At 38.9% G+C, this 26,263-nt stretch overlaps 3 protein-coding genes across 4 annotated transcripts in view; 2 read left to right on the top strand and 1 right to left on the bottom strand.

Moving 5' to 3' along the window:
- tgm2b (transglutaminase 2b) overlaps positions 1-26,263 on the top strand; it is a 251,085-nt gene that overhangs the window by 25,178 nt on the left and 199,644 nt on the right. The gene's annotated exons all lie outside the window — the stretch shown is intronic.
- Positions 864-18,656, bottom strand: zgc:123305. Of its 2 annotated transcripts, none has more exons than XM_059497737.1 (20): positions 18,545-18,656; positions 15,048-15,248; positions 13,869-13,964; positions 13,557-13,789; positions 12,379-12,486; positions 12,172-12,277; positions 10,905-11,631; positions 10,725-10,818; positions 9,887-10,080; positions 9,112-9,205; positions 8,596-8,665; positions 8,424-8,516; positions 8,177-8,250; positions 7,505-7,634; positions 6,923-7,071; positions 6,751-6,837; positions 5,663-5,815; positions 5,440-5,554; positions 5,261-5,364; positions 864-1,245 (listed from the first exon to the last, which is right to left on the bottom strand). In XM_059497737.1, the coding sequence occupies exons 2-20, from the start codon at positions 15,237-15,239 to the stop codon at positions 1,101-1,103; spliced, it is 2,964 nt and encodes a 987-aa protein (XP_059353720.1). In that variant the 5' UTR covers positions 15,240-15,248; positions 18,545-18,656; the 3' UTR covers positions 864-1,100. The 2 variants fall into 2 exon arrangements, with proteins under 2 accessions (XP_059353720.1, XP_059353719.1); XM_059497736.1 differs by lacking the exon at positions 18,545-18,656 and adding an exon at positions 15,586-15,630.
- On the top strand, positions 20,067-24,263 carry myl9b (myosin, light chain 9b, regulatory). Its single transcript, XM_059497735.1, has 4 exons — positions 20,067-20,219; positions 22,364-22,565; positions 22,657-22,818; positions 23,455-24,263. Exons 2-4 carry the CDS (start codon positions 22,382-22,384, stop codon positions 23,628-23,630), a joined length of 522 nt encoding a protein of 173 aa, XP_059353718.1. The 5' UTR covers positions 20,067-20,219; positions 22,364-22,381; the 3' UTR covers positions 23,631-24,263.

Below are 26,263 nucleotides of genomic sequence, written 5' to 3'. Positions count from 1 at the left end.
TTTTTTGTCAATATTTTTTATTAGACTATTGAATGTATGGGCAATACTACAAATATAAACATAAATAGTAATAATAAACTATTTTCTATATATTTTGGCCAGTTTTGTCAACATAAAAAAAAATTTTTTTTACCTGTCATACGGGAACTTTGATCTGTAATGGAGATGTACTCTTGAAAAAAAATCTATATTTTATATAACAATACATTTATAACATGTATTTTACAATATCTTAAAATTACATTTTATGTCAGTATGATGTGTACCTAACTAAAAATAACACTAATATGAGCATATTGAGTCTAATTATTATTTGAGCAGCATGTTTGGATGACATCAGAACTGACTGTACTGTACAGAGAGCAGTATAGAGTATATATAACCAGCAAGTTTTGATCAGAGCTCAGCGTATTCAAGATCATTATCCATCACAGATCATACTTCTTGAAGACAGCTGTCTACACGATAACCTAATGTCCAATCATGCTTGAGGAGTTAATGAACGAGCAAGTGATGCTTACTTTGAGACTTCTGAATATCCAGTCAGGTCAAATTTAAAGGGAATTTTTTTATTGTTTCAATGTTCTTTAAATACAATAAATGGAATATTATATATATATACATATATTGTTTTAGCTAAATTTGAATGTCCGAAATAAATAAAATACAACTCAGCTGTATGAAGTATTTGCTGATAAAACACACTTTTACAGTAACCAGCGATTGTAAAAAAGTTTTTAAAAAGATGAGAATAATAGAAAACATTATTTGGGAGAGAAGTTGAAATGAACATAGACTGATGAGAGCCCAGACCTGTGTTATAGTCACAGCGCACAGGTTTGTTCACGAAGGAGCTCGGTATCTGTGGGTCAAAAGAGCTTCTCTGATGCTCAGTGTAGTGTTATGCTATCATCGCCTAGCGTGTATCATGTGTTTGAGTAGGATTGTGCGTCCTTGCATGTGTGTGTGTGTGTGTGTCCAGTGTTGATGCTACAGCAGGTTTGGCTGTAAACACACAGATAAACAGAAAGGGAAGTGAGCAGAGATGCTGAGGAAGAGGTCTATCTGAGCAGACGATGGGTGTCTGTGTGAAGCTGTGTTTAGGTCAGCTCAGCGAGGTCCAGCGGAGGCAGAGGCTCTCTCCAGAAGGAGAAATGACTGAACTCAGGACAGTCGAAGGAGGACGCACGATCTTTACAGATGAAGGGGAAGATGTGATCCACCAGATCACTGAGATGAGAGTAACTGAGAGTAACACACACAGAGCAAAGTCAAACAATTGCATTTCTTTTCGTTTTGTTGAATTCATGAATATTAAATAGAGGTGAGTAAATGATGACAATAATTTTGGGTGAGCTATTCCTTTAATACACTGTTTGATTGTGTGTATACTGTATAGACACTACTAGCCAAAATAACTAAGTTTTTAATGTTTTTGAAAGAAGTCTTTGCATTTTTTTGATAAAAAAATTTGTGCTGTCAAACAATTAATCGCATCCAAATAAGTTTTTGTTTACATGAAATATCTGTGTGTGCTGTGTTGATTATCACCCATGCATTATATGCATTATTACCCATGCATGTGTATATTAACCACATCAACTCTGGGGACCCACCGGTGGGTCCAATATTGCATATGCCTAATTCTCAAAAAATCAAAATAATAGCTGAAGTGGTTTAGAAAAGTATTTTATGTTTATATATTGAATATATTTATATATAATAAAATATATATGAATATAAATATATACATGCAAATATTTTACTGTATGTGTGTATTTATATATACATAATAAATATACACAGTACACACACATATATTATGTAAACAAAAACTTTTATTTTGAAAGCGAGTAATAGCGATTAATCATTTGACAGCACTAGTAAAAAAACAACAACATTAAAAACAGTAATGCTGTGAAATATATTTACAATTTAAAATAACAGTTTTTCTATGTGATTATATTGTGAAAAGTAATTTATTCCAGTGATCAAAGATGAGTTCTAACATCATTAGTCCAGAAATAATTCTGATTATAATCTATGCTTAAAAAATGAAAAATTAAAAAAGAAACCGTATTTGCTAATAACTTTTTTTGTGGAAAATGTGATGCACTATTTGTTTTAAGTATGGGGTGAGTAAGAAAAGTAATCTGTAACATCTAGAACTCAAAGCATCCTGAAAAATAAAATGTATGATGGTTTCGACAAAAATATTGTGCAGCACAACTGTGTTCAACATTGATAATAATCAGAAATGTTTTTGGCAAGGATATCATTGTCACACACCTGGACTCATTTTGTGTGTTTTTTTCCCTGTTAATTAAGTCATGCCATCCACCTGTGTTTTCCCAATTATCCGTTGTATAAAAGCCTTGTCCTTTCAGTTCTGTTTTGTCGGGTCTACTCGTCTACTCGTCTACTTGTTACTTGTCTACTTGTCCACTTGTTACCTGTTACTTGCCACTTGCCACCTGTTATTTGCTACTTGTTGTCGCCCAAAGATGGTCCTCGGGAGGATTTCGCCGCCTTCATAGAGTGGAATCTGGTGAGAAATGGGTCACCTCTCACGGTCGGCCCAATGGAGGATCTCGCCAGGTCCACTCTGGACCCAGAGCCCAGCCTACAATCTCCCCACGGTACGAGGCATAAGCCCGAGCCCACCGATGACGGAGAGCCAGAGAGCAACCCGTCAGACCAGGTGCGAGAGCCGGCGACACTGCCCACCACGAGGGAGCAAAATGTGGAGCGCCAAATGGGTCAAAATGAGGGGGTTTCCAGTTCACCTATGCCAGATCCTCTGTTAAGCCCAGGACGGGCTCCTGATCCTCTGTTAAGCCCAGGAAGGGCTCCTGATCTTCCGTTAAGCCCAGGACGGGCTCCTGATCCTCCTGTAAGCCCAGGACGGGCTCCTGATCCTCCTGTAAGCCCAGGACGGGCTCCTGATCCTCTGTTAAGCCCAGGAAGGGCTCCTGATTCCCCGTTAAGCCCAGGACGGGCTCCTGTTCCCCCGTTAAGCCCAGGACGGGCTCCTGATCCTCCTGTAAGCCCAGGACGGGCTCCTGATCCTCTGTTAAGCCCAGGAAGGGCTCCTGATCTTCCGTTAAGCCCAGGACGGGCTCCTGATCCTACTGTAAGCCCAGGACGGGCTTCTGATCCTCTGTTAAGCCCAGGAAGGGCTCCTGATTCCCCGTTAAGCCCAGGACGGGCTCCTGTTCCCCCGTTAAGCCCAGGACGGGCTCCTGATCCTCCTGTAAGCCCAGGACGGGCTCCTGTTCCCCCGTTAAGCCCAGGACGGGCTCCTGATCCTCCTTTAAGCCCAGGACGGGCTCCTGATCCTCCTTTAAGCCCAGGACCGGCTCCTGATCCTCCGTTAAGCCCAGGACGGGCTCCTGATCCTCCGTTAAGCCCAGGACGGGCTCCTGATCCTCCGTTAAGCCCAGGAAGGGCTCCTGATCTTCCGTTAAGCCCAGGACGGGCTCCTGATCCTCCTTTAAGCCCAGGACGGGCTCCTGAACCCCCGTTAAGCCCAGGACGGGCTCCTGAACCCCCGTTAAGCCCAGGACGGGCTCCTGAACCCCCGTTAAGCCCAGGACGGGCTCCTGAACCCCCGTTAAGCCCAGGAAGGGCTCCTGATCTTCCGTTAAGCCCAGGACGGGCTCCTGATCCTCCTTTAAGCCCAGGACGGGCTCCTGATCCCCCGTTAAGCCGAGGACGGGCTCCTGACCCCCGTTAAGCCCAGGACGGGCTCCTGAACCCCCGTTAAGCCCAGGACGGGCTCCTGATCCTCCGTTAAGCCCAGGACGGGCTCCTGATCCTCCGTTAAGCCCAGGAAGGGCTCCAGCCCCAGAGCTTACTCCAATGCCTGCTCCTCCAAAATTCCCACCCTCCCACCCACTCCTGCCTCCTCCTCCGCTGTCGTCTGGCTGCCCCTCTGCTCGCCCTCAGCCTACCATCATTGTGGTGCGAGTTCAGCGGGACCGCCATCCTCCAGCGACGCCTTGGTCGGCGTCTCCCTCACCTCCGCCTCCAGCCTCTGAGGCCTGGACTCCGCCTCGGCCCGTTGACCCGTCGGCTCCACCATGGCTCCTAGCTCCTTCCTCTCCGCCGTGGCCCGGCAGTCCGCAGGCTCTGCCTGGCTCCCTTGTCCCTCTGGCTCCGCCTTGGTCTGGCGTCGTCCATCCTATGCCTCGGGACTCCACTCCTCCGGCTTCGCCTCATCCCTCCGTCCCTCCGGCTCTGTCAGGCTCCTTCATCCCCTCGGCTACACCTCAGTCCTCGGTCACTCTGGCCTCACCGCGGCCTTCCGGATCCACATCTCCGCGTCAGTCACCAGAGCCATCAGTTCCGCCTAGGACCTCCGGCTCCTCCCTGTCACCCTGGCTCTTCGGCTCTCCGTCTCCGCCTCGGGCTCCTCCTCCACTTGCTCCGTTGCCGTGGGTCGAGTCCCTGGAGTCGGTGACCATTCCTCCTCCATGGCTCCTTCCACCGTAGGCCCCACCTTGGGCCGTTATGGCTGTGGCCTGGGTCCTGCTGGGTACCTCCTGCTTCAGATCCTTCCTGTCTCCTCCCTGGCTCCTCCCTCCGTCATCTCCTCCCTGGCTCCTTCCTCTGTGGTCCCTGTCTGCTGGCCCCCTCCTGGGAGGCTGTCCTCCACCGGAACCTCCTCCCAAGTTCCCACCCACGCCTCCCTTTGTTGTTTCTACGGTGCGAGGACGCACCTACCGGGAGGGGGGAGTACTGTCACACACCTGGACTCATTTTGTGTGTTTTTGTCCCTGTTAATTAAGTCATGCCATCCACCTGTGTTTTCCCAATTATCCGTTGTATAAAAGCCTTGTCCTTTCGGTTCTGTTTTGTCGGGTCTACTCGTCTACTTGTTACTTGTCTACTTGTCCACTTGTTACCTGTTACTTGCCACTTGCCACTTGCCACCTGTTATTTGCTACTTGCCTTGCCTATGTTTGATTTAATAAATCCTTGTTTCGTTTATCCCTCGGCTCCGTGTTCCTTCCAGCAGCGTAAGCCGTGACAATCATCATATTATTCTGATTTCTGAAGATCATGTGACACTGAAGACTGGAGGAATGATGCTTTGATCACAGGAATAAATGACAGTTTAACAGATATTCACATAGAAAAGTCATATAAATATTTCACAATATTACAGATTCCACTGTATTTTTGATCAAATAAATGCAGCCTTATTAAGCAGAGAAGACTTCTTTTTAGAAAAATCGATGGATTATTCCAGACTCACGAGGACTTGTTTCCTTTGGTCTTTTCTTGTATGAGTTCTCCTTTGGGGTTCACAGTGAAGATGTGAGTCTCAGGAACACCCACCTCTTTATACGCGTATGCATCCTACACACAGACACAAAACACAGTCAGGCCTTCCCATCATTCCTAACATGCTTGTGACGCTGAAGGAAAGCTCACGTTAGTTCTGTTGCCGAAGGCGGCGTAGAAAGGCTGTGTGACGGGACTGAACAGATCTCTGATATCAGTCAGACAGGCGATCTTAAACACCTCCGGCTTCTTCTCAATCACCTCCCTGAGAACACACACACACACACACACACACACACACACACACACACACAGAGTCAACAGTAGTGTTAGAGGTGGCTGTGATCTACATTAATGGTCTGTTTGTGTTCACCTGTGTAAGGCTGAGAACAGGCTGCTGGGAGCCAGTAGCACCGGTCCTTTGGGTAAAACCGTTCCTCGATCATTAACCCACTGCAAGTAAGCCTTAGTGATGTCTGCCATGCCTATAGCTCGAGCCGAACAGTACAGGAACTTATAACCATTCCTGCAAGACAAGAACAGGCTCACAAATGCTTCTTAAACACACTACCATTCAAGCGCATGAGGGTGAGTAAAAGTGTAATGTTTTAAACTGAAAGAAGTCTCTTCTGCTCACTCAGGCTGCATATATTTGATCAGAAAGACAGTAAAAATAGAGAAATATTATTATAATTTAAACCAAATCTCTTCTATGTGAATATCTGTTAAAATGTAATTTATTCCTGTGCTCAAAGCTGCATTTTTACAGTCTTCAGTGTCACATGATCTTCAGAAATCATTCGTATATACTGATTTGCTGCTCAAGAAACATTTCTGAGTATTATCAATGTCGTGTAATATTCTTGGGGAAACTGACATTTATTTATTTTTTTAGGATTCTTGGATGAACAAAGTCCAAAAGAACAGCATTTATTTAAAATACAAAAATATTTTTGTCACATTATAAATGTCTTCACTGGCACTTTTGATCAATTTAATGCATCCTTGAGGAATAAAAGTCTTAACAGGGCTGTCGAAAAATTAATGTATACATTTTATCACATAACATATTCAAAAACAGCTTAACAGGCCAGAACAGAGTAGACCAGATGTCTTAAGATGCATGAAGTTTTAACAGGTTACAAATAAAATGGCAAGATGTGATGCAACATAAGCCTGTTGTGATGCATGTTAGACTTTATCAGCAAATATACAGGTAGCTATGCAATTAACAGCAATAATTGTACATCCACTTATTTTTTAGTGCATCTCAGGTAAAAAAAAAAAAAAGTATAAATATAATAAAGGTATATGACACCTATATATATGGCATGTATATTTGTGTTGCTGCTGCTTAAAACTGTTTCGTTATGTCTCAAAACTACATATACAAATTTGCACATATTTATAGTGGACAACAAGCGTTTCATTAAATCAGAAAGTTGTGAATTTGTTTCTTACTGGTGTATCTTGTGATATAGTTTGGCGATGCCGTGATGAGTCCAGTCTTTCCCCAGCTGCGGTAAAATCTGCCCCAGAGCATCTGACCTGATACAGAGAGAAAGATGAACCACTGTCAGCCTGATGTCACAGAGAGTAACTCCAAATCCTGCAGGGATTCAGAGAGACTCGCCTGGTGATGGTCCCATCGATGTCGGAGATGATGATTTTGTCGTCGTAGCTCCAGAGGAAAATAGCGGCTTCACAGCGACAGGTGCCCTGATACTGTGTGGTCACACTGAACACAACCGTATTAGCTCCTTCACGCAGATTCAGACTCTCCTGACACACACACACACAGAAAACATCAGACACTCATTGCTCATGTCTAGTCTATCAATGAGTAGTTTTTTCAATAAAGCAGCCTACATTTGAGAGCACTGAGTAATGCAAAATATTCTCACTACTGTAATACAGCCATTTAAATTCATATTAATCTTCATTCATATTATCAAGCTTGATTATCTAAATACAAAAAAAAAAAAAAAAGGCTGACAACATGACTAGTTAAAATTTACCTCAAAATAAATCAATAAAAAATAAATAATATTTATGTATTTATTTATTTAATATTAATATTTATTTATTTATTATTTATATCTATTTAATGTTTATATTTATTTGGAATATTCTTCTAAATAAAGTCTTCCACTTGCTTATGACTAGACTCTACTTGAAACACAGATGTTGATGCTGTTGTTGATGTGACTCTTACGATCTGTTCAGAGGTCAGCCGCAGAGATTTGCGGTACATCTGACTGATGCACTGTGCTGTGTTCATCGCTTCACTGTTCTTCCTCATAGAGACAGAGCCATCCTCATCACTCGAGAGTTCAACAGAACTCCTGCATACACAGAATGCATATACTGGGTCAAAGATCAAAGTGAGCAATGCACAATCAGCCAATAGTCTTGATAATACTGCCTTTCACCATGTTTAACTGAAGTCAAAGGTCAAGTGCTCTCTGATAAGGAGAGGAAGCCTATATACACACATGCTGGTTTCATAACAAGCGTACAAATTTATGCAATGTTTGAAAAAGTCCCTGACAGGTTGCATGAGATTTAGTGCAGAGAACACAAAATGCTTTAAGATGTGGTGCACACACATGCATTGCATTTAATTTACTTTTGTTTCATTTACTCTTATGTGTGCTGTAGATCTGTTCTTTATACTGACACCTGTTGGTGTGGCTGCATGAAATTTGATTAATTTATGCTGCTTTTGTTTATTCCTTTGCATCCTTTTTTGTCTTGTATCATGACACATAAGACATCTCCAACACATTTTTGTGCACTTTTGGTGGCTTGCGCTGGTGCATGCCTTCTGAAGCTTCTGAATTATTGAGTGCTTCATGTTTTGCATGCATGCAAACACACATCTTACTTCAGTGAAGAGTGTCCAGTGATAGCAGCCGATGCTTCAAGCTGATTCCCCTCTGCATCTGAACTTTGGCTTCCCTAACATGAGAAAAAAATGCATGTGCATGTGCCGCATCAGAGATATACAGGCGCAGTCAGCAGATAGGGTACTTATCAGTCTCTTAAAGGGAAATTGCACAATAGAGTTGCTCCTTTCTTGACTTAAGCGTTATTTCTGTAATGTTAGATTCAGTTTCATATTGAGTTTTTACCACGACATTGTTCCGATCTTTCCTCCTCCAGGAGAACCACCAGCGGCCAGACTTTTTAGGCATCTTATCTCTGACTAGTTGCTCAATGGTGCTCTACAACAGAAAAAACAAGTCATGACCTCTGAACGAATAGTCTTTGAAGCAGTAACCAAAGATCTCTGGCCCCATCTACCTTTGGTAAAGTCTTCTGGAAAGCCTGAACTGACAGAATCATTGGTGCTGCCACTGCCCAGTTATAATATCTGAAACAAATCGACCACGAACCATAATATAATCAGAGTGCATATGTGATAAAATGACCATTCTACAACTGGTAAACAGCTCTGGCTCTAAAATCTGATTGGATGAGCCACATCTGAAGCCAAATGTTGACAAATATGATGCAGGGCAACAACTCCATAAATCCATAAATGCAAGAAAACGTATGTGCTCCATACTTTATGTTGGGCTGTTGTTGCCTTAACGTTTGTGTAATGAATTTTATGTTGAATCAAATCAAATATTTATTTTTTTAAAGATACTTTTTGTAAAGTCTACTTGATACCTTAACACAAAAATAGCATTAGATAATCTTTTGGGGGTATTTTCACAGCCAAATGTAATTTGTGATTAATTAGATTAACAAGTGATGTGATCTCTTAATGTTACCAACAGTTTTAATAAATGAATATATATAACAGATGCTAACTTTGAGTTGATGCAGATGACAAGGTTCGGGTCTTCAATAATTCCAGGGTTGTTGACAAAGTCTTGATACTTGACAAGATGCTCCATGAACTTCTCTGCGACACACACACACAAAAAAAAGAAAGAATATAGGAAGGAAGAGCTAAAGATATCGGCTTGAATCATTTTTCTGTTCTGCATGACACAACAAAATCACAGCCAATCATAACATATTTGATGCTCAATATATGTGACCCTGGGCTACAAAACCAGTAATAAGGGTGAATTATTATTTTTATCAAAATGTATACATCAATAAATAAATAAATAAATAAATAAGCATTCAATTGATGTATGGTTTGTTAAGATCTTACAATATTTGTCTGAGATACAACTACTTGAAAATCTAAATATTGAGAAAATCGCCTTTAAAGTTGTCCAAAAAATTAAGTCCTTAGCAATGCATATTACTAATCACAAATTGTATTTTTATATATTTATAGTAGGGAATTGGTGGATGATGAATGGAACATGATCTTTACGTAATATCCTAATGATTTTTGGCATAAAAGAAAAATGTATCATTTTGAGCCATTCAATGTATTATTGACTATTGCTACAAACATACCTGTGCTGCTTACATTTAGTCATATAGTAGACGCTTTTATCCAAAGTGACTTATAAATATAAAGATATAATAAGATATCACTGCGGGTGGAGCTACACGGCACATGGAGACAAAAGTGACTGAACATGGCTGGGATTTCTAGGTTAGGACAGTGTTAGTCTCTCTTCACCTTTACTGATCTGACTGATGTCTCCTCTCCCACACAGAGACATGGTGACGTCCAGCGCGTCTGTGGTGGAGTCGGACAGATATTCAGAGCTGCTGTCTGTGTTAGCGCTGGCCAGTGACTGAGAGGACATCTGACCCGAGGGAGGACACGGATCCGGCCCAAGAGTCCAGACGAGATCCGACGACTCCGTCTCACTGAAGACATGGAGAGAGGGACAGGAATTAAACTCCTGGACAAATGTCTGGACATTCCTCCTCATTCCTTATATTACGCTTCTCCATATTTAAGATAATAGTACAGTAATAATAAGCCACAACCACAGAACCATCACTGACGTGACCCTCGAACTCTAGCACGCTCTATTCTAATTGTATTTTTAAAAACTTTTAGACTTGCACTCTATTCTTTTACTAACTACTTGTTTAGGTCTCATAAAAACATAATAATAGCAATAATAATAAATTATAGATTTTGTTTTATTTATTTAATAGATCTTATTGCTGTAGTCCTGCCTTATTTATTTACTGCATCAAAAATCATAGATATAACAAAAGTTTTATTTTATTTTTGCAATTAATAATAATGATAATACTTAATGAATATTATATTTTCATTACTGTAGTGCTACAACCATTTATTTATTGTGTCAAAAAAAAAATGCATTTACTTTATGTAGATTTTATTTTTACTATTATTTTTTATAATAATAATAATAATAATAATATACTCAATTCATTTTTTATTTTTTATTGCTGTAGTCTTACAACCATTTATTTATTGTGTCAAAAAGCAAAAAAATAAAAATAAAGCTAAATAAATGGCTAATAAAGCTTCTAACCTCTTTGGAAAATAGAGGGCAGCAGCTTCAGGGGCAAGACTGGAGAGGTCATCGAGATAGATATCAGATGGTCCCAAATGATGACTCCGCTTGACTAGAAAAAACAACAAGTGCAGTTCAGGTGAAATGTTTCAAATCATTTTCAGTCACTGAATCACAAGTACAAGTGTAATCCGCTACCTTTCCTCTTGCCCTGAGGGTCTGTTGTTTTCGAGGACTCGGGAAGCATTGAATCCTCTGATTTGAGGATGGACTCCAGAGCTGGTGTCACTCCAGCTAGCTCTGCATTCTGATTGGTCGGTGAAGTCTGTAACCCCGCCCCCTCCTCTGAGCCTCCCACAGAGCTTTGGTGTTTTGGTAAAGCATTGATTGTGTCCACTGAGTTCACCTCTGCTTCTAAAACCGTATCTGATCGAGTCTCACCAAATGTGATGGTTTGGATTTCGGATGTGAACGAGACATTATTTTCACCCCAGGTTTCTTGGCTTCCTACAGGAGCCACGGTGTCTGAACTAGCACTGCTCCCATGCATTGTGCTTGTAGAGCTGGTTATATTATAGGTCTGAGTGTGATTGTCTGTGCTGCTAACGGTCAAGTCTTTGGTCTCTGTGTTTTCTGGTGCAATCCAGGCCTGTGGGAAGGAGTCGTCTGCGGACTGAAAGGTCATCACATGTGTTTCTGTGACCTTGAGGTCCAGTTGTGTGCTAATTGAAGACGAAACAGCTGTGTGAGTGAAATGTGATGTAACAGGGCTGGTTGTACCAATCTGAGGCTTGGGTCTCACTACGGTCACCATCGGTGTAGAGTCAGTGCTCTCCACGTCAATGGAGGCTTGGCGAAGGATAGTGCGGAAGTGGGAGTGGTCAGAGGCCGTGATTGGCGATTCATCCCTCTCTGCCTGACTCACCTACACAAACACAAGAACCACTGAGTCAACTGTTTTGTGCAGGATCCTATTGAAATACCTCACTAATGTTAAAAAGTTTGGGGTCGGTGAGATTTCTTTCTTTTTTTTTTATATAATTTTAAAAAGAATTCTTTTTCTGCTCACTAAACCTGCATTTATTTCTCAAATAGTAAAACTGTAATATTGTGAAATATTATTACAATTTAAAATCTTTTCTATTGCAAGATTTCCTAAGATGTAATATATTTCTGTGATGCGCAGCTGAATTTTCAGCATCATTGTTCCAGTGTCACGTGGTCTTCAGAAATCATTCTAATATGCTGATTTGCTGCTCAAGAAACATTTCTGATTATTATCAATGATGAAAACTGATACGATTTGAAAAATTATATTGTGAAATTTTTTTGCTGTATTGCTCAGCCCTATTTTTTCACAACAGACAGTGAGTTTTGCACATGCAATCGTCAGAAAATGTAGTAATCTACTTTGATAACAGCCTGACATTCTGCATGCATGCAGTAGTTGAATGCAGCATGGTACCTTGGGAAAAGCGCCCCATTTCCACTGCATCTGAGGCCCTAGAGACTCCTGCTGCTTACACAACTCTGAATCACTCTTAGGAGATGATGGACGGCTGAAGAACACACTACAGACACAGACAACACAAGTAAACAGAGCTCTGCCTTCAGATAGCCCTAACACGAGCAGAGAGATAAGATATGGGCTGATTGAAGGACACATAACTACCTCTCATTCACAGAACACTCTCCATCAGAGTGAGGATGAACGTCTCTGATCTGAGCTCCAGACGCTTCCTCGTAGGGTTCCTCTGTCAGCGAGTAGTACACAGACTTACTGAAGAGAGCAAAAACACAAATCATCAGTGTCCTGGGCCTGGGTTCAGCAGCCGTTCAGGAGTCCACACTATTAAGGGATAGTTCACCCAAAAATGGCAAGATTATCATCATTTACCCACCCTCACGTTCCACACCCTGTCTTTTGTTGAACGCAAAAGAAGATATTTTGAAGAATGTGGGTAAGCAAACAATTGACGGTAGCCATTAACCATAGTATTTTTTTTCCTACTATAGAAGTCAATGGCTACCGTCAACTTCAGCGAAGATAGAAAATTTTTGAGAGAACATAATTATCTTTTTGTGTGTGTGTGTGTGTGTGTGTGTGTGTGTGAACTATCCCTTTAAAGTGGAAGGTAACATCCACACTAGACGTGTAGTAACTTCCATGTAGTTTTTGTAACCAACTCTGTAAAACTGTAAAATTACGTCAGACAGTATTAAAAGTAATGCTTAGTCACATAATACAACATTTATCATCAGTTATTCAAAAGCAGCTTTCAATGAAATGAGTCGAAGTTGTTTTGAAACGTAGTGAACTGAAGTTTTTCCTTGATTCTAACTTCTTTTGCCTCATGCAACTAATGGTAAACTGATATACAGCTATTTTTATATGTGAATAACATTCAGAAACTGTATTTGAAATGATTAAGGATCAATAAAATACTGATACCAAACAACTATTAGAAATGGCCTTTATTTTTAAGTCTGATTTTATATGACATGCACACAGAGACGTGGTGCTTAGGTTGTGTGTTGAAGTGTTGCTAACAAAGCAATTTATTCACATAAAATGTAAACAAGTTTAAAGGATCGTCTAAAGGATTGAAGTTTGTCAGGTAAAACAAGTTTAAAAGCGCAATTCAGTTACTCCGTTAAGCGTTACTCCTAGTCGGACGCATGCAGAGTTATTTTTCAGCTAGGTTTAATGGTGCAATGCAAAATGAATAACTGGTAGTAGTATATAATTTCTAACTTCATGAAATAAGCAGCCAACAATCTTACACTTATCAGACACTCTCAGACATATCAGGAAAAGTAAATGCACAATAACTGTAGTAAACCTCTAACCTTGCGGCCAAAGGCGACTCTTCCTTTAGGAAATCTCGATCTAGGCTTTCTTTCTCGTCTGAGGAGGAATTGGCCTCCTCTCGCAGAGTCGTGTCTGAACGCGTTCTCTTCCTGCGGCGTTTTTTGCGGCGGCTGGAGGAGGACGTGATGCTGGAGGGAGACTCGGTCATCTCGAACACTTCTGGGACGTCCGTGGGGATCGGAGAGGTGCAGAGGTGAACAGGAACCCGTGTCTGAGACGGACACAGAGAGAGAATCGTGAAAACCACAGGAGAACATTAAAGGAGAGAACTCACAGTCATCCAGACAGACCTCAAAATCCTCGTTCTCCTCCACGAAGAACGCCTCTCCGTTATCTCCCAGCTTCATTTGCAGGCTCACAGGCTCTCCGTTGACCTCAATATCCACCTGTGGACGACAAATACAGCGGCTACATGAGCTCAACGAGGAGCAGTATGTCTTAGGCTTGCTGGATTATAAATACGAATTCTGAAAAACCAAACAATTAATGAGGGAGATCAGATTTCTTCACCCGTTGGAAAGAAAAAAATCATGTGCTATGTAGAAATAGTCAAGACTCGTTCATTACCCGTGAGATCATAAACATATGAGCGTCATTATTTACATATTATCACATATTCTGTACACAGAAGTCTGTTACATAAAGGAGGCTTAAAGGTACAGATGCAAAAAAAATTAAATTGAATTGTTCAATTATGAGTAAATGAAATTCTAAGCCTTTAAAAAAGTTAATGAGTTACACTGTTAAATTAAGTTTAATTTAATTAAATCTAGCTAAGCTAAATGACATGCACTTGCTGTTAAATGACATTATAACAGCCTTTAAATTAATGACAAAAAATATAGAATATATATAAATATTCTATATAGAATAGTAGTCATTTAACTTATTTAACTTAAATTTACTTTACCATTTTAAATCTTTTTACTTTTTATTTTAAAGCAAATTTATTGGCAGTCCTATTATTATTATTTAACAACAGTGGAATTTTAACTCAACATTCGACAACAAATTTAATGCAACGCATAATTTAATTAAGCAATACTATTTTACAAGTTAAGTGAAATGTAATTGCTGTTGAATGGAAACGTGACTACCATTATCCTTGCTGTGAAATGAAAATAAATGATCTGATGTTAAGTTTAAGTTAAGATCCCACAGCTGTTAAATGAAAGTGACTGCCATTTCTGTAAAGAAATTAAACTAAATCTTTTTTTTTTTCATTCTGACAAAATGTGGTAGCTGTGTTTTTGACACATTTATGAAAACGCTTGCATGTCCTGATAACTATTTCCTGCTAACAACATGTTCCCACATCAGTCTGGTGTTTAGATTTGGTTAGTTCTTCTGACAGCTTTAACGAAGCCATCACGCAGATGTTCAGAACATAAACACAGCTGTCACATAACAACCAGCGTGCACTCATAACTGATGGTAGGTAACTTCATTTGAACACATTTCCACCTCACCACTTTCTCTTTGGAGCGCAGGACGCCGAGTTTCCCGAAGCGCACGTGAAACGGTGAGCACTGGTATCTGCCATCAGGCTGACGGACCACGATGACGTCGATGCCACCGGTGAGCGTGGCCGGATTCAGACCGCGATACAGCTCCTTCACGGTCACAAACACCGTCTCGGCCAGATGACCCACGTAGTTCATGGTCTGGGACTGAAGAACAACAGACAAAGATATTTCCTGACGTCCTCTCACTGTCTTCAGAGATGTTCCTGAGTCTCAAAGCACAACTGTTTATTATCATGACATGCTAGAAGATCTAAAGCCATGCCAAAAACTGCATTGCCAACATTTGTAAAACTGAATTTTGACATAATATATATCTGACAAATGCATGTTACGCAATAACAGACTAGCAGATCTCTTTGGTGTTTTGCTGTATTTTCCTTTAGAATAACCTGCACTGAAGAATCATTCACAATAAGATCAGTACAGGAATTAAGGAGAAGGTTAATAGCGTGAAATATGATTTGTTGACATTAAGAAACACCTTGACGAGTTGAAACCTCTCCTTTTTCATTCAAGCTCACAGAGGTCTAACAAATATAAATACATCAACCTAAAGAGATTTCTTGCATTAAAATGCATATTTGTGTGAATATTTAAAATTACAGAAATTACCTCCTTGTGCCACAAACACATTTTAACCCTGTAAAGCCTGACACATCACATAAAAGTCAGACAAAAATCTAAATGAAAAGAAAGAAGTTTGATTATCATATTTTGATACAGCAGGCTTTTATGGCTCAGATAGTCTGTGCAAAAATGCTAAAATTTATGATGAAATTCTGTTGCTTGTAAATCAACGAAATCTACAAAAATGATAGAAATATCAGTCGTCACTCAATATCACCAATAATATATCCCAGTAAGACGATGTTTGAATGCTTAGTTTGATGATCAAAACATATAACGCAATGCATTACAATTTTTGAGAGATGAATGATCATATTTGATATTCTTTTTCAAAAAAAAAAAAAAAAAATCATCAAGCAACCCAAAGTTTCTTGAGTCCAGTGTGCGTTCATCTCTAAATACTACTAAAAGTTATTCTAACGTTTACTTGATAAAAAAATTAAAATACGGCTAAAAGACACTTGAGGCACAAGCTGAAGTAGGACTTTTGTACAATTAATCTAAAATACTTTTTCCTTTCTAAAAAGTCTAAACTATCAGTTAGACGCCAGAAGGCTCAGAGCAGACAGTGAGTGACATGATTAGCAGCAAAGTTCAGATGATGATGATTTAGAGGCCTTCGTGTTTTAAATATTAGACAAGTGCACTATCATCACTGTTCTCCTGCTCTGATGATCCACCATCAGCACCTACCCACACCTAGTGACACACGATGATGATGATGATGATGAAGTCCTTTAAAACCTGGAGCCTCCACCCTTCAGCAGCCATCGAGGAGTAAAACCTCCTTCATCCTAGAGATGAGTTAAGCGCTGACTAACTAAACTATCCACGTCCAGAGCCATTCAATCCCTTATTCTGTGATGGCCGAGTGCGAAACTAACAAAGAAGGTGAAGCTGGTGATTTAGACCCAGTACATTCAACTGTTCTCTCTCTCTCTCTCACACACACACACACACACACACACACACACACACAACATCTGACTGTAACACATCACACGTCCAAAGACCACACAAACACTGTTATCTGACTGCACACGCAGCATTAAAAACTAATATTCCAACATTAAACCATCTAAACATGAAAACATCACACACACACACACAGCATGAAAGCCGTGCCAGCAGTTTGTAACAAGCTCAGCCGTTCTTTTCATCTGCTATTGTGTGTGTGTTTGAGAGACAAACAGACAGTAAGAGAACAAATCGGCACTAATTCTGTCGGACGGTGCTCTAAATTGACACCAATGTCGATGAAGATTCGGCTCATCATCTTATTTCTCTTGACGATGACTCAACTCTGTCAGCGCTGACCATCACACACGAGTAAGTGCACGGGATCATCTTCATGACCTTAATGTCCTCTAAACAAGCCAGAATTGATTAACACATACCTCAAAATCTGTCTCATTTCAGCATGTTTACAACTCAGTCATTTCTATTTGTGTTAAAAACTAATTTTAATTGAACGCGAGTCCAGTGTGTCCCTTTGTTTGACTAACACTGAAAACAAACTTTTGCATTTATTTGATCAAAAATACAATAAAAACAGTACACTTCTAAAATATGGTTACAATTTAAAATAAGTGTTTTCTATGTGAATGTATCGTAAGAAATAAATGCATCTTCAGTGTCACATGATCAGAAATCATTCTAAAATGCTGATTTGCTTCTCGAAAAAAAATAAATATATATATTTGGAGTATTATCAATATTGAAAACAGCTGCCTGATATTTTTGTGGAAACTGTGATACACTTTTTTTTCCAAGATTGTTTGATAAATTTAAAAGAAATTCAAAACAAACAGCATTTATTTTAAATATAATTGTTATATAATATATAAATGCCTTTACAGTCATTTTTGAAATCAACTTATATATACTAATTATATTCTAAAAATATATTATTATAATTAATATAAAAATACTGTTTTTTTTATCATTAATTTTTTAACGGTAGTGTACATAGCATCTCAGTCTCATGTTACTGATACTGACAACTGAGAGAAACTTCACTACAAGTTTATCACAAGTCAAGAAAGCATTCGAGAGAAAACCAGCAGCACAGCATCATATTTGATCAGGACTGATAAAGACTAACCAAAGACAATCGTTTAACATCTAAAATAATAGATGTGGGTTACTTTGCAAACCAAAGCAGAAATGACAGATCCCTCTGAAAACTGCACCTCATTATATATCTACAAACCCTCACTAAAAATGAAAACATGAGAGAAAAAGCCCTGTTTAACATCATTTGAAATGTTTAACAGGGGGAAACTCTGCTGATGAAAGTCAACTGAACAGTAAAAACAACTTAACAAATCAATGACTTCCAGAGTGTTGTTAAAGTATGACGAAAGTATGATGAATTTAATTTATTGTATAAATGAATCAAATGTTTCTTTATTGCCCTTGTTATGTGTCATTGTATATTGCTCTAAATAAATTAATTCAATTCAATTCAATGACTTCCAGAGTAAAAAGACCAATAATGCAAATGTGTTGTTTTGTCCGACATGTCTATTGTCAAGCATCAAAACCATAAAATTTACAAACAGTATTAACAATTTGCTTACAAAACCCTCGTTAATAAGTTAAAAAAACATAAATCGATTACTTCATGTATGTAACAATCCAGATACTCAAACGTGTCAGAATGTAGCAACACTCTTCAGTGAACAAAAACACAACGCAACTCTTTACAAACTAAACACTCGTTTCAGCTGGAAAAACAAAACAAACCTGATAAACAAACACATTTAACCATAAAAAAGGTGAACTTATAAAGTTAATGCGACTGTTCTTACCTCAAACACAACAGCGATGCATTACAAACTTCCTGAGCGCTCACGCCCACGTCAGCACGTCAATCACATGACAACCAATGACAAGCTGGGACTCGCTTCAGGACACGCCCTCTTTTGGTGCACCTATGTTGACGTGTGTGTTCGTGTTCCCCAAGTTTCAGTAAAGCACCGCTAGAGGGAGACTGTGTAGTGTTTATTTATTGGTTTCTTTTTTTTGCATTTATTTGTTATTTAATAATTTAATAATTTATAATAATATTTTTTAAATAAATAAAAAAGCAAGCACATACTAAATTATATATATATATATATATATATATATATATATATATATATATATATATATATATATATATATATATAGACACACACACACATATTTCTGCATGATATCTGTTGAATTGTGTATTGTTCTGGAATGATATATGGGACCATACTAGTAATTACTTTTAATTTTAAATGATTTGGCAAAACACTTGATGTCAATCAAGTCATGGCCTTGCAGCCACTGTGTGTCTATCACTGTGAATGTTAATGATGTGCATTCTAGCATACGTTTTATTCAAGTATTAAATAAAATACATAAAAAATAACACATACATTTTTTTAATTATGTATATGCTCAGTTATCATAGTTTTTAGTGTTAAGAAACTGTGTCAAGAAACTTTGGAAACAGTAAACAATTCCAGCTTTTTTAGCTATTCCAAGAAAAGTAATCTAATAACATCCATAACAATAATAATAATAACTCTCTCTCTCTTGTTTGGTTCCTGGATCGTTTCACACTTAATGACCATGGAAGACAATAACTAAAGTTTTGGGATGCACAAGTGAGAGATATTTAATATCAACAGAGTTATCTAATAATGCAGGATGGAACAGATCTCTGTTATGAAGCTCGATGGAGTTTCAGTAGCTTTTTTAAGATCACTGTCTATCCAATGATTTACTAAACCAGGGGTTATTAAATTAGGATTAGAAAAAAAAAATTTGGAGTAAAAAAATTGTGTAATTAACAAACAAACTAATAAATAAATAAATATTTGACAAAACTAATAAAAAAAAAGATCAAATAAAATGATAAATTAAAATGTTAATAATATTTTAGAATAATATTTTTAATTGGCATAGTATATAGTATATCCATTTAAGTTAGTATAATCTAGGTCTTTACACATAAAAAATATACAGCTTATGTTTTAGGATGGGGTCCCTCGTGTTTAGGGGATCATATTTAAGGATCCATGTGATATATATGATTGAAAACTCCTGTACTGCTAAATTATGCTGAGGAAACTCGTCTGTGGTTTTGTGGAAAATACATAAACGCATCCATCCATCCCTCACACACACACACACACACACACACAGATGTGAGTCCAGTTTTCTCTAAATAAGGCATCTTATCTCTTTTCCTGTCATTTCATGTTGACTCTCTGAGTATCTCACTCTCTGTGTGTTGTACACAGACACAGGCTCAACATTCCTTGCCCTTATATGGCTAAATCCCTGCTGTGGGCGGGCTCTGTTTAGGAGAACGGAGCCCTCTGATTGGCTGAAAGTAAAACGGGAGGGACACATTTCTCAAGCTGATGCTCCGGAGAAACTTTTGTGTCTGAAAGTGTAGCAGACAGCCTTACTTTCCAGCACAGACACAGTCCAGCTGAATCAGAGGTGAGTTATGACATCTCCTTGTGCTCTGGTTTGGGTTTTATGTGCTATAAAGTCTTATAAAGGCTTTCCACAGAAGCTTATGGGACACTGTGGAAAGATCTGGATGGAGCTGGTGACGTATGATGCAGTTACGAAGCTAAAACTGATCCAGGACCATCGCTCATAATGCAGAGAAAAGCATCTGATGGACATTTTAGAGCTTTGCTTTAGTTTTTTTCTTTGTTTTTAGTGTGGCTCAATGCATTTCTGTTATAAGAGCGTGTCCTCCTGAGGATACAACTCATGAAAGAAACTCTTGAGATACTTTGCATGCAGCCTGACCATAATTGCTTCATCTGGAAAAGAGCTCTTGTCTTTTTTGTGCGCTGTTGAGGTCAAAGTCAGAGGTGAGACCCATGACGTAACCACTGGCTGGAGAACACAACCTGAAACAATTTATTAACAGAAATCAAGAGAGCAACTATAGGGATAGAGTAACTTCGTTTTAGATTTTTATTATTCAGAGGAGGTGAAACTTTACTGTTGTTAATCACCACTGCAGTTTTAGTGAAGCAAAATGACTGGATAGTTTGCTAATGTCTCTCTGAAAAGAGCCACTGAGGAATTCTGTGTGTTTGCCAAACCAATTTCCGAGGCAACAAACAAATGTGAGAAAAAGTTGCCAGTGTTGGGTCGTTTATGGATATTCATAAGTGCTAAAGTTAGGAAGTTCATTTTCATATTTTAACCACCTTTTTGAAATGTTGGTTTGCGTTATTTAATAACGATGTGTGTTTAAGAGAGACACAAAGCAACGAAAACGGCAGAATTCATCAAATCCATGGATAATACTTACTGATGATGTTTTACCACCATAATGATGTCATGTCCTGTAGACAAATACAGAAAAACAGGATAGAAAGTAACACCGATGACAAAGAAAAACAAACATGTATCAACAAATATTTAAACCCTAAGTTTAACCCAATTTATCTAAATTCATTTCAAGAACAGTTGAAATTATATTTTAAACAAGTTTAACCAATTCAAATAACTATATAGTTTTATTGTTATCCAATATATTATGCATGGAAATGTCCTGCTGAATGATCAACATCCTTCAGCCTTCTGTCTTTAAATTCCTACATTTAATCCTGTGGTGGAGCTGGACATTGTGATCTAGTGATGTGGTCAACACACACACACACACACACACACACACGCACACACGCACACACACGCGCGCACGCACACACACGCGCGCACGCACACACACACACACACACACAGACACACACACACAGACACACACACACACACACACACACACACACACACACACACACACACACAAAGTCTGAAAATAAGTAGTTAGTTAATGTTACATAAATACTGGTCTTGCTTCATACGAAACTAAACACACAGCACAGGAATAATGCAGCAGGAGAGTTTATAACACAGCATTATACTCTAGAATGAGAAATACATACAGGTTTCTTGTTCAGTGAAAGATTAATGTGATATAAAGACACTGAGCATACAGACCAGAACGGATATAGAAGGAATACACGGATCATTCCACAGCATTTGCTTACTTTATTGAGCAGATATTGAGAAACTATGAATACAAGAGCAATAAAAACACAGATATGAAAATGACTGTAGCTAGCTGTGGTCATCTAGATAGACTGAATAACATTAATTACACATTCATAATGAATGATGTACTCATTAATGTTTAATGTGTTTGGAAACAGATGGTTGAGAAATGTGTTGTTGACGTCGGGCTCAGTCTGTAACATCATCTCTGATGCTCATCACTTTCTAGATCAAAGCTGACTAGTGATCGACAACAGCTAACTAAATCCTTAGTCGTTAAGAGACACATCTTAAATAAGTGACTTTCGACTTTTTTTGAGAACATTATTAAATATCAGGTAACTCTTAATAATTACTCTGCTCCATAAGAGAGCTAAAAGGCTTAAAAGAATCACAAGGGTGTATTTAAAACTTCGACATATCTTGAGCTTTTTTCCGGTGAAGGGTTTGTGAACTCCTTTCAAGATCTTGGCCAACAAAAATACACCATTCCCAGTCTAAATCTATGCACATCAACTGAGGACTCTGTAATTGCAGAAGCATTAATCAACATCTGCTCTTTCCAGACCTGAAACACCGTCATCATGTCCAGCAAGCGAGCGAAGGGAAAGACCACTAAGAAGAGGCCACAGAGAGCCACTTCAAACGTGTTTGCCATGTTTGACCAGTCACAGATCCAGGAGTTCAAGGAAGCCTTCAACATGATCGACCAGAACCGAGACGGATTCATCGATAAAGAGGATCTCCATGACATGCTGGCCTCTTTGGGTGAGTCTGACGGAGATAATAATAGTCTTCTATATCAGATACTGACCTTTGCTTTGGTGTGTGTGTGTGTGTGTGTGTTACCTGTGCTCAGGGAAGAACCCGTCTGATGATTATCTGGAGGGCATGATGAGTGAAGCTCCAGGGCCCATCAACTTCACCATGTTCCTCACTATGTTTGGAGAACGGCTCAACGGAACCGACCCGGAGGACGTCATCAGGAACGCTTTCGCCTGCTTCGACGAGGAAGGGTCCGGTAAAACAAAAACTGCCTTAATATCAAGAGTCTGACCATCACAGAAAGTAGTATATAAAAGCCCAAACCTGAAAAAAGCAAAAAAAAAAAACACCCGGAGCAGTGGGCAGCCATTTATGCTGCGGCGCCCGGGGAGCAGTTGGGGGTTCGATGCCTTGCTCAAGGGCACCTAAGTCGTGGTATTGAAGGTGGAGAGAGAACTGTACATGCACTCCCCACACCCACAATTCCTGCCGGCCCAGGACTCGAACTCACAACCTTTCGATTGGGAGTCCGACTCTCTAACCATTAGGCCACGACTTCCCACAACTTATTTTTAAGATAGTATAGAATATGACTTAAATGGACAGTTCACCCTCAGTTGCAGGTCCCTATGAGTTCCATATGTGAAAAACACTATGCAAGCCATTGAGGACCAACTAAAGGTGAACCATCCCTTTAGGCTACATCAATACTATATATAGGTTATACATTAGAATTTTAGAACTTTATTCAGCAATAAAAGATATGGAATTGATTATCTCAAAATGCAGAAATTATGCTCCAGTATTGAGGCAGTTCACATCTCATACCTCTTGCTCTATATATTAAACTAATGAACTGGTCTAGCTGTGCATTTGATTCTCGTCTGCACAGGTTTCATTCATGAAGACCAACTGCGAGAACTGCTGACCACCATGGGAGATCGTTTCACAGATGAAGAGGTGGACGAGCTCTTCAGAGAGGCACCCATTGACAAAAAGGGCAACTTTAACTATGGCGAATTCACCCGGATTCTCAAACACGGGGCCAAAGATAAAGACGACATGTAGACGATCAGAGAGCGTCAGCTGCATGCATGTGCACAGACACATTACAAACACATCAGCACTTAGAAGTCAAGAAAAACACATTTCGTGACAAAACATTCCAAGTATTTTATTTTCCTCTAAAAGCATTCGATACAACCAGGTTGCATTGCTAACAATCTGTGCAGTGTGTTTTGTGTTTTTATGGGGGACTACAGTATAAAGCACTGTACTCTGCAGCTGGCCGTCTCTTGAGGTCGGAATCTATGCAGTTCAGAAATGAAACTATTACATTGGAGATGCCATAAACCTGTAGAAAAGCATATTTTTACGTCTATTTAAAATGATTATCAGTATCTCCCCCTCACTGAGCAATATTATCAGATATCATATGGGTATTTAGAAGTCATTATAAAAGTCATTAATGGAAGTACAGAATTCCTTAAGATTCCTTAAGGTCACCTTCATTTTTCAAACTGATATTCTCCTGTTAACTCTGATATGCAGACTTTGGGATATGTTGATTTTTTTTGATGGTACTGCTACTTAAACCCTGAGAATATCTTGTTTATAATATGTGGCAGCTCTCAGACATGAAGTCAACCATCATATGAACATGAAGCATTTTATAATTAAATCTACTCAAACTACAGAGAATTCTCAATACTCCTTTCTGGACTTTTTTGCTCAGTGAAATAATTTCCATTACTCCACAACATTAATACAAATCAATGAAAAACAAAGCTTTATTTTTCTGTAATGCTTGTACAAAAGGACATCAAATAAAATCTTAAGGCATATATTGCACAGACTAGTCCAAAGGTGGTTTTCTAAGGAAGCAGGTGAGGCAAAAATGCCAGTTTTACTGTCCTCAGTTATACATAAACACACAATATCATTAAACAAAATCCATGTATTTGGTCGTACAGGGGAGAGCTACACATATTTGATGCATACACAATCAAAACAGGTCTATGCTAGACAAAAACCTGAATGATATTTACATGTTTCAAACTGACATCTAGAAAACACTTTTTGCAATAAGAACATCAATAATACAGTCGCAGGAATATTAATATCGGTCTTTCTGAAGAGGTGAAAAAATAGAGTATATTATATGAAAAATAGAGTTACTTCCAGTACCTTTCACTGTTCTAGTAACTAACCGAATGGTCACAGTGGTTTTGAAGAGCTGTAATACAGTTTGTGGTGCTACAATATGTCAGATGGTTTCTCATAAACAGCTCAAACATGGCTTAAACAAACAAAAAAAGAGGCACCTTCTAGAATAGAATTAAAAACTCCCTTTGTGATGTCAGAAGGAAACTAAAACAACTCAAACCAATGAAGGAAAGGTCAAATGAAAACAAACCTGAGATGTCCTGAAAAACAACATGAAAAATGTAAAGTACTACAGAACGTGAAATCTAACCTTTGCATTGACCTCAATGAGAAAATAAATTGAAATAACATGAACCGCTTTATAAAAATACTAAAAGGTTAGAAAGATGTATCTGTACACATTCTCAGTTTCATTGAAACTACAAGCATACAATTATAATGCATCTAGGATCTCTAGTGTCCAAAAAAAGAAAGAAACCGAGGTAATAGCTCATAAAATCACTGGAAAGAATTTTCGGTCATTTCTAAATAATATTTGTTAGTTCTCTAGATACATTCACAGATTATGATAGAGAAAGCACTACTTGAGTTTATCTCAGAGAGGTACGAACAGACTTTAAATTCATGTTGGAAATGCATAAAACACTTAGCATAAAGAGAAAAATAAGTTTCAGTCTTTCCCATAAATTTGCTCATACTCACTAACACATCCATGCTAATCACAATAATTAATGCTGATAATCTACATCACCCCAACAATACTGTCAGAACAATAATCTTTTCAGCAAAAAATAAAGTTACAGCCCTACGCTTAAGTTACATGAGAAGTGAAGAAAATCAATGGCGGCTCCGTCTTTGAGATGACCTCCCTCCCACATCTTAGACAGACGCGAGACGTAAGGGATGATTCTCTGCAGTACGATCCATTTCATGATAGACAAACGTCACGGCACATTAGAAAGCACTCTGACCTTATTCTGAGAACAGACAGACGGTCCCTAGCATAACAACGAGACTATAAAGTGCAGGAGATATGACAAATTACAAACACTATTGGGAAAGACTTTTAAAGCTAAAGTTGTTGAAGTAGAGGCTTTGTCAGCAGTGGCTTTCAGGCAAATTCGAAGCAAAGTATTTAAGAAAGCATTCTGATCATTTTTAACAATGCATGCTGGTCTTTACATTCACTGATCTCAAAGAAGTAAATCATGCACACATGCTATATGTGAATATACTGATGCAAACAGGCAAGAGCAACTATATGTGGAGCTTCTTTATCGAAAACAATGCAAGGCCACTTCAATTACAAACGTTTTAATGAAAATCTCTTGGCTGTAAACCTGAGTTGCAAGGCTTGAAGTTTGCTGGGGTTTGCACATTGAAATATTTTGCCTGAAAGGACCTCCACCTGGTCTCGAAGATCCCAGAGTCTGAAATACTGGATTCTTTTTCAAAGAGCATTTTATGCATGCCCATAAACTTCATGTAGTTAAAAAGGTAAACGTTTTAAAATATATTGTGGTGTAGAGAAGCTT

The sequence above is a fragment of the Carassius carassius genome, chromosome 17, assembly GCF_963082965.1.
Source record: "Carassius carassius chromosome 17, fCarCar2.1, whole genome shotgun sequence".
NCBI lineage: Eukaryota > Metazoa > Chordata > Actinopteri > Cypriniformes > Cyprinidae > Carassius > Carassius carassius.
The sequence above is the reverse complement of the archived record's forward strand: the minus strand, read 5'-3'. Positions and strand labels throughout refer to the sequence as shown.